The 14173-nt window shown below is 42.6% G+C and overlaps 1 protein-coding gene across 10 annotated transcripts in view; it reads right to left on the reverse strand.

The window, feature by feature from the left end:
* The window catches only part of NCAPG2 (non-SMC condensin II complex subunit G2), a 64532-nt gene that overhangs the window by 46822 nt on the left and 3537 nt on the right, over nt 1–14173 (reverse strand). For all 10 annotated transcript variants that reach the window (XM_040464585.1, XM_040464584.1, XM_040464579.1 and 7 more), the window contains 6 exons: nt 10708–10896; nt 10029–10143; nt 8348–8502; nt 5429–5563; nt 2690–2784; nt 474–543 (listed from right to left, as the gene is read on the reverse strand). In XM_040464585.1, the coding sequence (XP_040320519.1) occupies nt 474–543; nt 2690–2784; nt 5429–5563; nt 8348–8502; nt 10029–10143; nt 10708–10896 (759 nt within the window). The remainder of the gene's footprint in view (nt 1–473; nt 544–2689; nt 2785–5428; nt 5564–8347; nt 8503–10028; nt 10144–10707; nt 10897–14173) is intronic.

Raw genomic sequence — 14173 nt, forward strand, 5'->3', positions numbered from 1 at the left:
TTAAAAAAAAAAATTTTTTTTTAATAAATAAATAAAACACTATCATTTCAACATGCAAACAATGTTTCAAAAACACATTCATGAGATATTTCATGCCCTTCTTTCCCCACTACATCTTCAGAACCTGACACTTACAGCACGTCTCCGTTTGGACTGGACACATTCCCAGTGCATGGCAGCCACAGGTGGCTGGACAGCACAGACCTAACAAAGCTACCAAAATGCTACTCGGCAAATCTTGACGTCACTCAAACTGCACATCCCAGTGGGTGGCGAGAGTCCTGGGTCTGTGGTTGAGCACGAAAATTTATAGGAATGAGAGTGAATCCCCATCACATAAAGTCTCATTATCTGCCTTTATTTTGACAAAGAGCATCAACACAGATATTAAATGACTATTTGTGATGACTTATTTGGTAACTAGAATACAACAAAAAAAAATGTTAACATTTAATAAAATGGAAAGAAAATACCTCCAATATTTTCCCTGAAGCCTTTTTCCAAGCTCTGAAATAAATTTCTGCAATGTGTACCATCAAAGATCTATTAAAAAAAAAAAAAAAAGTTAGTGAAAGTTCAAACTTTTTTTTTAAGTTTATTTTTTTTTTTTAGTAGTCTCTACACCCAAAGTGGGGCTTGAACTTATGAGCCCAAAATGGGGAGTCACATGCTCTTCCACCTGAGCCAGCCAGGCGCCCCCCAAACAATCACACTTTTAATGTATCATTTCAGGTCCCCTCCTATCCTAGAACAGGAGGAACCCCACCACAGACTAGTGCTCTGCAAAGTACCTGCAGGAACAGGTTATCTACCTGCAGTAGAGAGAAGAAAAGGGAAGGGATTTTGAGAAGAGGAACTGAAGTATCAATTTTCTTCCTTCTCAGTCAAGGTTAGTAAAGAATGTTTAAATATAAATAAAATTTCGACTTGGGAGTCAATTTTGGACTTTCCAGACTACTAATTCCCTCAAGTTTAGGGAGCCCTAAAATACCAGAGTTGATTTTAGAATCACAGTTTAGAAATCTACTGTTCAACCCAAATATTTTGCCAGTGAGGAAACAGGAGGAAAAAGCATTCTTGCGAACCTCAGGAGCTTTGTGATAGGGATTCAGAGTCAAAGCTCAGCTCAGTACTTACGCAAGCTGCCTGACAGAGGGAAACTCAGTAACCAAGCCCACCTCAAGAGTTTAAGAATTCAGTTTTAAAACGCACACTAAGTACTCAGTTGCAGAGCAGATTAAGCACTGAGCTCTTTACCTGCCACACAGCAAACATTCAAACATTTGCCATGACAGTTTCGACTGCTGTTAGTTTCCAAGATGTTGGGCACTCAGGCTCGTGCACGTATGCCTAGACTCTTACCCTGCAGGACCCTTCCCACCAAACTACAAAGCTCAATCACGGTAAACTGGGGAGCAGATGTTACATTCATGGTGTCAGAAGTGCAAGTGACATGGAATTTACTGCGAATGAGGCTAAGATTTAACTGGCAAATAATTTACTAAAGAATAAACACAAATTAAAATCTTAATTTCAGGGGTGCCTGGGTGGCTCAGTTGGTTAAGCGTCCGACTTTGGCTCAGGTCATGATCTCACGGTCCATGGGGTTCGAGCCCCACGTCAGGCTCTGTGCTGACAGCTCAGAGCCTGGAGCCTGCTTCAGATTCTGTGTCTCCCTCTCTCTCTGACCCTCCCCCGTTCATGCTCTGTCTCTCTCTATCTCAAAAATAAGTAAACATTAAAAAAAAATCTTAATTTCAATGTCATTACTGAAAAAGAATGATTTCCCATAGCAAGGAAAAAACTATCCAGTGATACCACAGTACCTAATGAACACATAATTAAAATAACAATACAGGGTCACCTGGCTGACTCAGTCAGCTGAGCATCTGTCTGACTCTTGATTTCGGCTCAGACCATGATCTCACAGTTCGTGAGTTTGAGTCCCACATCGAGCTCTGCACTGGCAACATGGGACCTGCTTAGGATCCTCTGTCTCCCTCTCTCTCTTCCCCTCTCCCCACTCACACTGTGCACTCTCTCTCCCCCCCCACAAAAGTAAATAAACATTAAAAAAAAATAACAGTACACAATAAAAACAGTACATAATAAATAAGAGACAGTTTCTAAAGTTTCCAATACATTAATATAACTTAAAAAGTCAGGCCAGGGGCGCCTGGGTGGCTCAGTCGGTTAAGCGTCTGACTTCAGCTCAGGTCACGATCTCGTGGTCCGTGAGTTCGAGCCCCGCATTGGGCCCTGGGCTGATGGCTCAGAGCCTGGAGCCCGTTTCCGATTCTGTGTCTCCCTCTCTCTCTCTGCCCCTTCCCCGTTCATGCTCTGTCTCTCTCTGTCTCAAAAATAAATAAAAAACGTTAAAAAAAAAAAAAAAAAGTCAGGCCAAATTGACGATTTCATAATCAGATTAAGACAGCACAAAATATTGGGGCGCCTGGGTGGCTCAGTCGGTTGGGCGTCTAACTTCGGCTCAGGTCATGATCTCACGTTTCATGAGTTCAAGCCCTGCATCGGGCTCTGTACTGACAGCTCGGAGCTTGGAGCCTGCTTCCAATTCTGTGTCTCCCTCTCTCTCTGCCCCTCCCCTGCTCACGCTCTCTGTCACTCTTAAAATGAAACACACAAAATTTTTTTAAAAAAGCATAAAATATTAATTACCTTTCATACTTACTTTGGTAATCCCTGTAACTGGTTTTTAATGGTCTCATGGATCATTTTAATAAAATGTATATTCCAACTGAAGAGAGAACTAAGAAATCTTCTTCCCTGTAAATGATAAAAAAGATACAATGTTGAAATTGCAACCAAAAGACATAATGTTGAAAGAGCAACCAAGTAAAAATTTTGCAGTAACTAAAAAACAAATAATTCTTTGGATGTTTAGTAACACTAACAAAGGAAGCATCCATAACTGTAACTCAGGACAGCAGCGGAAGCCCCTGGAGTAAAGCAGCTGGGCAGCAGGGCAAGAGCCAGAAGACACCCTTGAGCTCCTTTGCTGGACCACAGGATTCCGCGTTTACCATGCTGCCCAGTAGCTAAGTTAATTAGCCCACAAACATCTCATTCTGGCTCTGGCATGGATGTCTGCATAACCTAAAATCAAAGTATGCTTGAAATCTAGCATTTGGAGATGGGAGGGAATTGAACATCAGTTCCTATCACCTTCCATAAATGAGAAAACTGAGGATCTGTAAAGTTAAGAGGCTAAGTATCTACCAAACTAGAATTTTCAAATACACACATTGCCCATGTTAATTTATACGCATACTACTAAATTACACGTAGACCTAAAAAGCAGTAATGATACTTGTACTCGATAGAGCACAAAAAATACATCCTCCAAGAATTTTCCCAGTGAACAGCACCATCATCTCTTCACTGCTTACCAGTCTACCACTACTGTCTCTGGAATCCTATGGCAATGCAACACACTTTGATATAAATGGCAGGGGACCGTGCTTGCAACAGGCAAGTTAGAAACAAAAAGTATTTACCGGAAGTAATTTGCCATTATAGCACAAGATATTTGTCATTTACTGAGAATGACGAAACTGACCTAACTAAAGCAATGACTGGTTAAGAAACTAAGTTTGGATATTGTAAATCCAAAAGACATCAATTTAAATAAAAGAGGAGCATTAACATACACAAAAGTTTACGTCTATACTGCCTACTTGCGCTTACACACACATAAGCTGATGTGCAGGTCACCGTGTACTATATACAAGTCACTCTAAATAGGGTTTACTTGTCTGAACCCACTCTCAGCTGCTTTATTGTCCTTAACTTTAACCACAGTCCTGGAGATGCTGAGGGCACAGGCCTCAAGTCTAGTGCCTTTTCCAACAACGATGATGCAGTAAAAGCAGTAAGCACAGCCAGGGAACCTCCCAAGTGCTCAGTCCCTGCCAGCACCTGTGCTAAAGGTTCTATGCACACCACCTCGTGTGCTCGTCAGGAATCCTGAGAGAAACACCCTTGTTCCTATTTTACAGAAGGAAACACGAGGTTCCAGGTAGTCTGATCAACCACCTAGTAAGTGAACAAACAGGGATCTAAAAACAGCCTTTCTGACCCTTGGTCAGTACGGTCAGTAATCACATATGGTCCTTTAACCTAGCTGACGGGAGAGGGTGTCCTGGAGTGGGCAAATCGGGTCAAACCGTGTCTTTGCCCCTGACTAGCTGCAAGACCGTGAAAAAAATTGTTCATTTAAGGGCCTCAGAACTGGTACTCGTCCTCCTCTGAGAGTCCCTCCCCACCTACTTCAGGGAGTAGTGAGGACTCCCCTCCTTCTGCCTCATACACGTCTGCAAGCAACAAGCAAACAGAAACAAAGGCTATACTCTGCAACAAAAACAATATTTTTCTCTGCATCTCTGGCATGGGAATATAGTCAATGTTTAATAAAATAAGACGACAGAAGAATACTAAGATAACAAATCAGAACTGTCCAATAAAACCATGCAAGCCTCTCTGTAACTTTTAATCTTCTAATAGCCATGTTAATAAAAGTAAAAAAGGCTAAAGTAATTTTTTTTTTTAATATTTTTGAGAGAGAGAGAGCATGAGTGTGGAGGGAGGGGCTGAGAGAGAGACAGAGCGTGCACACGCACGCACAAGAAACAAAGAATCCAAAATGGGCTCTGCTCTGTCAGTACAGAGCCTGATGCAGCTCAAACTCATGAAGTCATGAGATCATGACTTGAAGTCTGATGCTTAAGAAACTGAGCCACCCAGGTGCCCCTATTATTGATTTTAATAATATATTTATGGAAACCAGTACAACCAAAACATTAGCATTTAAATATGTAATAAATATATAAAAATTATTAATGAGCTATTTTACATTCTTTCTTCATACTAAGTTTTGAATCCACATATTTTTCACTTAATGCCACAATCTGCCCGTATTTCATGTGCTCAGTAGTGACATAGGGGAATGGCCACCAAAATGGACAGTGCAGCAGTGAACAGAAGCCTCTCTTTGGATTTACTGGATGGCTAGAAAGAAGAAATCAAGAATACCACTTGACAACAGTTCTCAGTATGTGCCAATAACCTGGAATTAGGGCAGAGGGTTGGGTCTGATGCACCAGGAAGTGTATTCTCAAACTTGTTTTTAATCATTCGTAACTTAAACTATAACCATGGTTCCCCCCACGATTCACACAGCCACCTATCACCATCTCATTTAATGATGAAATAAGCAATGATTTGTAAAGTGCTTGCATCATACTGCTATGCAGTAAAAATGTGCAATAAATAATACCATGCTCAGTGTTTTAATGAAGGAGTCAGCCTTCATTAAAACACTGAGCATGGTACATCATCAACTACATGAACTTAGGAAAAACATCCATTAAAAAGCAGTTCACAAAACACCAAAAAGGAAAAACCCAGTTACCTCTTCTTTCTTGATATACTTAACACTTATGAAACACTCAAGCAGCATATCTTTAATTTCTTTACTTTCCTCTAAATCATAATCAAAGCAATACAAAGCTTGATGAATACGCCAAAGCCGACATATGTCTACACCCTAGAAATGACATAAAAAACAAAAATGTTAGTTTTTAATAAATCATTAAGGTCACATTTCGAATATGTCATAAGAATACCTTATATTATAAATTATTACAACTCTGGATTGTTCACCAAAACGGGAAAAATGGCAAAAGCAAACGGAAGCACTGACAGGCAGTGCCGTCTAGTTTCTGCGCTGTGCATGCCCTAGTCTGTAGCGAGCACTGCGGCGACCACCAGCCCCGTTGGCTTCAGAGCACAGAACCATGACTGGTGAGGGACCCAGCTTTTAGTTTCTTCACTACAAGTTAAATTGAAATAGCCCCATGTTGGGCACCTGGCTGACTCAGTTGGTAGAGCGTGTGACTCTTGGATCTTGGGGTTATGAGTTTGAGCCCCACACTGGGTGTATAGATTAAAATATTTAAATAAATGAATCAACAAATAATTTTTTTTATTAAAAAGATAAAAAGGCAGTGAAAATGGATCTGTTTTTAGAACAGATTTTAAATTTTTTTTTTTCAACGTTTATTTATTTTTGGGACAGAGAGAGACAGAGCATGAACGGGGGAGGAGCAGAGAGAGAGGGAGACACAGAATCGGAAACAGGCTCCAGGCTCTGAGCCATCAGCCCAGAGCCTGATGTGGGGCTCGAACTCACGGACCGCGAGATCGTGACCTGGCTGAAGTCGGACGCTTAACCGACTGAGCCACCCAGGCGCCAATAGAACAGATTTTAAAAAGATAAACCGACAACGGTTTAAGGATAAATCCTGATGCAAACAAGCATTCTTCAATCCTCCTATGGCAAGCTGAGGGCACAACCACAAAGGGTCTTTTCTGTCACCAAACTGGTGGATCCTTGGAGGCCATGGTGGGACAGACACACGGACAGGGAGAGTGTGATTAAGTGCAAGCTTTCTACAAAGCTGTTGGCAATGTGTACCAAGAGCTCCAAATGTACATCAAGCTCAAATCCACTGACCTATGAATTACATTTCTAGAAATCTGTCGTAAGGAAGTAAAAATATGAGGGAGAGAAAGACAAAGAGAAATTCCTAAATATCCCTCAAATAGCAATGATCACCTTAGGTAGTGGAATTATGGGTGATTTTTATCTTCCTCATTTTCCCTTTTATTCACTTGCCCAACTGTCTTAAGATGAACCTAAGTATCTGTTGTTCTGATCAGGGGAAAAAACTGTTCTTTTTCTAGATTTCTTAAGTGCACACCAAAGAGTAAAGGCTGAGAAGTGGACCAAGTTGAATTCAATCCTCAGTTGGTGGAGTGGGCAGGGGATGGGCTAGATGGTGACAGACATTAAGGACGGCAGTTGTTATGAGGAGCACTGGGTGCTGTACGGAAGCTCTACTCAGTCAATCCAATCCTCAACCCTGCTCTCCCTTGGCGCTCCCAAAACCTCTTCAGGCCTAGGCTGCAGTCTGACACCCCACCTCCCACAGGTGTGGCACCTGCACCTAAGCCTGAAGGCTTTCCCTACCACTCCTGCCCCCTCCTCCTTCACTGCGTACATGCAGTCCTGGGCAGTCCGTGGTGGGGTCTGCCTCTCAGAGGACCGCACTGACACAGGCAGCCACTCCCACTCACCTATCTGTCATCCCATCCCTTCTCCACTACTAAAAATATCTCTACTTTTAACATTGGCAATGTATCCCTTCAAAAACCCCATTTGCAGCAGAGATGTGGCCATGTGACCAGATTCTGTATGCTGGATACAAGCTGAGAGTTTCTGAGAAGATCTCGCCTCGCTGCTTCCCTGCCTCTTCTTCCTGCCTGGAACTCACACCAGAAAGTGGAGGTGCAGCAGCCACCCTGCAACCATGCAGTGGTAAGAGGAAGGATGGGGGCCACACACCCCAGAAGATGGACAAAGCCTGCATGAGACTGACATGTGGAGCCACCGCCCCTGCCCACCCTTGACTGCCCACCTCTGAACATCCTAAGTTAAAAAGACAGTATCTGGGGTGGGGGGCACCTGAGTGGTTCAGTTGGTTGGGTGTCTGACTTCAGCTCAGATCATGATCTCACGATTCGTGGGTTTAAGCCCCGCGTCAGGCTCTGTGCTGAAAGCTCAGAGCCTGGAGCCTGCTTCGGATTCTGTATCTCCCTCTCTCCCTGCCCCTCCCCTGCTCATGCTCTGTCTCTATTGCTCTTAAAAATAAATAAACATAAAAAAAATGAAAAATTAAAAAAAAAAAAAAAAAAAAAAGACCCTAACTGGGAAGGACCTGCAGTCAGGCCACTTACAAGCAAACATGATTTCTAACTGATATGAACACATGTGCTTTTAAAGAAATGTATGTTTGGGTTTTTTTAACGTTTATTTTTGAGAGAGAGACTGCGTGCGAGCGGGGGTGGGGCAGAAAGAGAGAGACAGAATCTGAAGCAGGCTCCAGGCTGTGAGCTGACAGCACAGAGCCCGACGCGGGGCTCGAACTCACCAACTGTGAGATCATGACCTGAGCCAAAGTCAGACGCTTAACCAACTGAGTCACCCAGGCACCCCAGGAAGGTATGCATTTTAAAAAGTAAACATACTAGGGGTGCCTGGGTGGCGCAGTCGGTTAAGCGTCCGACTTCAGCCAGGTCACGATCTTGCAGTCCGTGAGTTCGAGCCCCGCGTCAGGCTCTGGGCTGATGGCTCAGAGCCTGGAGCCTGTTTCCGATTCTGTGTCTCCCTCTCTCTCTGACCCTCCCCCGTTCATGCTCTGTCTCTCCCTGTCCCAAAAATAAATAAACGTTGAAAAAAAAAAAAAAAAAAAAAAAAAAGTAAACATACTGTTTTAGTCTCCAGACTCTTCTTTAATAGCATGATAAAAGCAGTCTTTCCCATATCTTCCTTGGCAGGCAGGCCTTTCTCCCACCACATGACACACAAATCCTGAATGGCGTTCTGCAGCTTTCTTTCAGATTCAGGTAACGCATATAAAATACCTAACACAGAGCACAGGATATGTCCCGTTAGTACAGCAAACCAGTATTTGTGTAAAGTACTACGTGAAGTATTATGTACTTTAAATTGTAAAGTACTATGACTTACAAATGTTCGCTAAGCAAGTATCAGTTTATCTTTAACTTGCCAAAATTTATAAACATTATTTATAGAAGACAAATGATGCTAACTTAAAAAAACTGTTTACTACTGTTGTGAGAGCAGACCCAACAGAACACAGAATTTTAGAACTGGAAGACTCAGGTCACACTGCCCCAAACCGTAATTTAAGAGAAACAAGTACTGAAACTACCCGAACCCAAGTGCAACAACACCCACAGTTATTAACACTCAACACTGAAGCCAGGTCAGGTGTAGTGACCACGAATGCACTACAACTGTCCCTCGATAGGTTGGCCTCAAATTCTGGCTCACTGGTGAAAAACAGTAAAAGCAATTAGTATAATAAACATAAAGACTGCAGTGCTTTTATTAAAAGAAAAGCTCAAGAATAAAATCAAAATACTAATATTATGCTCATAATTATAATCCATAGATATCTGAATGCCATTACATCCATGTACAATCCCTGAATTAATGGGAAGTTAGGAGAAACTACAATACTAGTGCTACTCATTTTATACAATTATTTGGGAACTGAAAATAAACTGTAGTAACGTTCACAAAGCTTTCGGATCTAGTTATATACTGATTGGGGTAGCTTCTTTTCTTTTTTTTTTTTTAACATTTATTCATTTTTTGAGAGACGGAAAGAGACAGCGTGAGTGGGGGAGGGGCAGAGAGAGAGGGAGACACAGAATCCAAAGCAGGCGCCAGTCTCTGAACTGACATGACAGAGCCCGACGCGGGGCTTGAACTCACAAACCTTGAGATTATGACCTGAGCCGAAGTCACATACTTAACTGACTGAGCCGCCCAGGCGCCCCAAGAGGTAACTTCTTAATAAGACCTTGTATTTCCATGCAAGAATTCTGGATAAAACAGATACATAAATCCAAGTGACACTAAGAACGAAAAGTCTGATAGGAAAGTGTCACATGTAACTAATTTATTCACAGAGTGAGGGTGAGGGCACTTGGGTGATTTGTCTTAAAACTCATTAATTAAAATTATTTTTGCGGGGCACCTGGGTGGCTCAGTCGGTTGAGCATCCGACTTCAGCTCAGGTCATGATCTCGCAGCTCATGAGTTCAAGCCCTGTGTCTGGCTCTGTGCTGACAGCTCAGAGCCTGGAGCCTGCTTCAGATTCTGGGTCTCCCTCTCTCTCTCTCTGACCCTCCCCCATTCATGCTCTGTCTCTGTCTCAAAAATAAATAAACACTAAAAAAAATTTTTTTTTTTTTTAAAAAGAGTACTTCTTTGCTCCTTATCTAGCTAAAGTAAAAGAGCTTGAATGCAAAGTTATGCCTTAACACCTTCTGCTTCTACACGATGACCAGCTTCCTTTTACCGAGAATCATTTGATACCCACTTCTAAATATGCCACATTATCAAAAATGCAACTTACCATTTAACACGACTGCACATTCCAATAAGTCTTCGTAGTTCTCACTTTCATTTATTACAGATACAGATGCAAGAATCACAGATGTAATTGCATGAATTATTTCTAGGTTTTTCTTCTACAAATGAAAAAATTCAAATTTCAAGTGAATTAAAATCAACTTAAAATACAATTTTTAGGGGCACCTGGGTGGCTCAGTCGGTTGAGTGTCTGACTCCCGATTTCACCTCAGGTCATGATCTCAGGGTCCTGGTAACAAGCCCTGCATCAGGCCTTTCACTGAGCATGGAGCCTGATTAAGATTCTCTCCATCTCTCTCCTCTCTCTCTCTCTCTCTCTCTCTCTGTCCCTTGGCCCCTCTCCTGTGTGTGCAGTCTCTGTCTCTCTCTCTCTCTCTAACAAAAACTATCATTTTTTTTTAATGTGAAGGTTACTAATTTTATAAAAATCAACCTACACTTCTAGCTTACTCTAAAAAGTGAATTAAAATTGAATACGGGTCACTTGTCCAAAAAGAACCCCAACACTGAATGGCAGATTAATAATGGTAAGATTGGAAAAGGTAAAACTATAATAAACAGACTTCTAGCTTTAAATTTTTTCTTAACTTAAAATTACATACAATAACTATTTTTTAACAAAGAAAAAGTAACAAATTATATATCTGAAAGACCAATACTACCATTTTTGAATCCTGCTCTGTTTCCATATTGTCTTCACCCTGGACTTCCACCATCCGCCATCCAGCCACCGGGCTTTCCAATAGCACATCTGTTAATAAATTCTTGAGCCTTTGCCATAACTCTTCTTTCTGCTTCCTTGATAATTCATCTAGCAATTCATTTAGGCTGAAAGGGTCAGAAGCATCTTTCTGAAAAATAAATAGCAACTGTCATATTTCAAATACAAAATTTTAGTTCTATCCTTTTTAAAAACAGGCATCAAAAAAAGTTTAGGGGCGCCTGGGTGGCTCAGTCTGTCAAGCGACCGATTTCAGCTCAGGTTACGATCTTGTGGTCCATGAGTTGGAACCCCACGTCAGCTCAGTGCTGACACAGCTCAGAGCCTGAAGTCTGTTTCAGATTCTGCATCTCCCTCTCTCTCTCTGTCCCTCCCCCACTCATACTTTTTCTCTCAAAAATGAATAAATGTTAAAAAAAAAAATAGGTTAAGTGCTAATTATTATTTCAAGAGCTGGGTTTAGTTTGTGAAATACATTCCTAAAGGGAAAAGTACAGGAATCATGAGACAAAAAGCAGCAGATTCCTCCTCTACCTATTCCACCCTAGTATCCTAGTCTTCGGAGTTTAAAATTTCACCCACTTAGCAAAATCCTCTCTGAAATCAATCCATCCAGATGTTCACCATCTCCACGCCTATAATCAGGTTACAAAAGTATGCTATACAATAACAACAACAACAATAATAATGCAGCCAAGCCAACTGAGTGCACTTGAAGTTTCTGGTCTCTAACCTGACTTGGGCCCTCAACCTCTCATTCGTCTCTAGACATCATCCTCCCATTAGCCGACCCTCTCAACTATCCTTAAAACCCGTGAGCCAACCACTTCGTCTCACTTTGAGCAGATGACCTCACCAACTCTTTGATACAGCAAATAGAAACCAGTATCAAAAGGGTAGAGGATCCATCTGAAAGGAACTCCCTATAGCCAATGCGATCACCAAAACAGTCAAATGTTACAAACATTGTAGTAATAATTAATCCAGGCAAGAATCATCAACAGATACTAAAACCAGTGGGTAGAAGTCTGATGAGGAGAAGTTTGACTATTTCCCTAATTACAACTTATTTCCCAAGTTACGATTACTTATTACGAAGGTACAACAGCAGCTTCACAACGGAGAAATGTGGCAGACACCCGACCTGAGCGAGTGGCTGATTAAAACTAACTTCACCAATAACAGGACCAACTGACACCATGTGCCTCCACTGAGGAAGACAGAACACCACTTATGCAGCCCCTGCCAAGATGCATAAGGTGTATTTAACCTAACTATCAATTAAGGGCAAACTGAAGGATATGCCACAAAATAGCTGCCTACACTCTTCAAAACCATCAATGTCATGAAAAGTAAACTAAGGCTGAGAAACTCTCTAGATTAAAGAAGCTAACAAGTCATGACAACTGAATGTAATGTGTGACCATCAACAGGGTCCTGGATCAGGGAAAAAACACAAACGTGTACTGTAGGTAACAGTATCATTGTGCCAATGTCCAATAGCCTTGTAGGATTTTTGCTGTGATTACGTAAGAGGGTATCTTTGTCTAGGCAAACCACGCTGAAATATTCAGGGATGAGACAAATGCCTGCAATGGACTCTCAAATGACTCAAAAAGAAGAGGCAAAAGTGGGGCATGATAAAGAAAATGTGACAGGTGACAAGTGGCAAGTCTAAGTGCAGGAGATTCAGGATGCTTATTCTTCCCGTAACCTTCCTTTAACTCTGCGGTCATTTCAGCAGCAAAGAGGAGAGCAGGTAGCCCCTCCAGGGCCCCCCCGCCAAGGCTACCTCCCCACCCTAACTCCTACCACCTTCCCTCCTCTCCCAGGAAAGCCCCACCTGGGCTGTCCAGGTATGCACCTGCCTCAGGGCCTCCCCGTCCCCAACCCTCTTGTCCAGAGTTCTCCTCCCTCAGTCTCCACAGGGCCCATTCCAATCTCTGACCAAAATCACACCTGGACACCCATCCCCTACCCTGCTTCCTCCTCTCCCTCCACCACCAAAAACCAACTCCCTCTGGGCAGAAACTTGGTATATACTGTGTCCCAAGGCCAAGAGCAGAGCCTGGCATCCAGAAGGCACTCAGGACAAACTCCTTAAACACTGACCCTCCAATCTCAAAGAACTACTGAGAGCACAGTCAGTGCTGCTCCACAATGCTTATTTTGAAATGCAGATTTGTCCCAATGCAATTAATACATAAGGGAACAATCTGAGCAAAAGGAAATTTCTGGCTTGCCTATGTGGGATTTCATCACTAGGCGAGTGCAGAAAGTCGCACCTGCTGAGCAGAGCTTGAGTCACGCAAAACACACACCTCAGACGCCAGCCAGCTCCTGGGAACCCACATGTGCTGCAACCCTCTGACCAGTTCTCTGTCCACCTGGCCTCCCTTCAACCTTTCCAGTCCTCCCAGCCTGGACTCTACTTTTCTCCTCTGTTCTCTTCCTCTCACACAGGGTCAGCAGGCCAGCCCCGGGGAGCACAGGAACTCACTTCCACCAGCAAACTCAGGCTCTTTTTCAAGGCAAATGTCATCTTTACTCCCATATTTATGTATTTCTTAGTGATTTGACTTGTATAAAAGTGCTGTTTTTTTGGTTTGTTTTTTTTTAATTTTTTTTTCAACGTTTATTTATTTTTGGGATAGAGAGAGACAGAGCATGAATGGGGGAGGGGCAGAGAGAGAGGGAGACACAGAATCGGAAACAGGCTCCAGGCTCTGAGCCATCAGCCCAGAGCCCGACGCGGGGCTCGAACTCACGGACCGCGAGATCGTGACCTGGCTGAAGTCGGACGCTTAACCGACTGTGCCACCCAGGCGCCCCAAAAGTGCTGTTTTTTTATTAGGTCACTATCTCTTTTTCTAAATGGGTCACTGGTGAGGTTTTTGAGTGTTCTGCCCTTACCCCCATCTTTCCCATAATCCTTCTGTTTATTGCCCATTCGGCAGAGTACATGATTTTTAGCAATGTGTAATATTGCATTATAGCAGAACTGACATTATAGCAGAATTGATGGGAGGTCCACCTAGTAGGCTTCAAACAGACTTAACTGCTTGGTTGACCATGTGAAACCTACAGAATGGCTCTCTGTATCATTCAACTTGAAGAAAACAAGTGATGTACAATCCTGCGTATTTTCATTTTTTTTGTTTAACTAAGAGCTACGTGGTGATTGACATACTAAATTACTGTTAATAAGGTGTGCTATTCATGAACTAAAACTAATGGCTATTAATACAAGGACTAACTCAGCATCCTACTGAGATGTCCGCTGCTGAGCAACAGTTCAAGGCTCTCCAGCACGTGACGGGGACAGCCGGAGGGAAGCACCTCAGAGAGTGCTCTGTGACCCTGCATGGACTGTGCCACCCAAATGTTGCTGGCTTTGCCTTTTGATT

Source organism: Herpailurus yagouaroundi, unplaced genomic scaffold, assembly GCF_014898765.1.
Source record: "Herpailurus yagouaroundi ecotype Mexico unplaced genomic scaffold, PumYag 483, whole genome shotgun sequence".
In the NCBI taxonomy this organism is placed as follows: domain Eukaryota; kingdom Metazoa; phylum Chordata; class Mammalia; order Carnivora; family Felidae; genus Herpailurus; species Herpailurus yagouaroundi.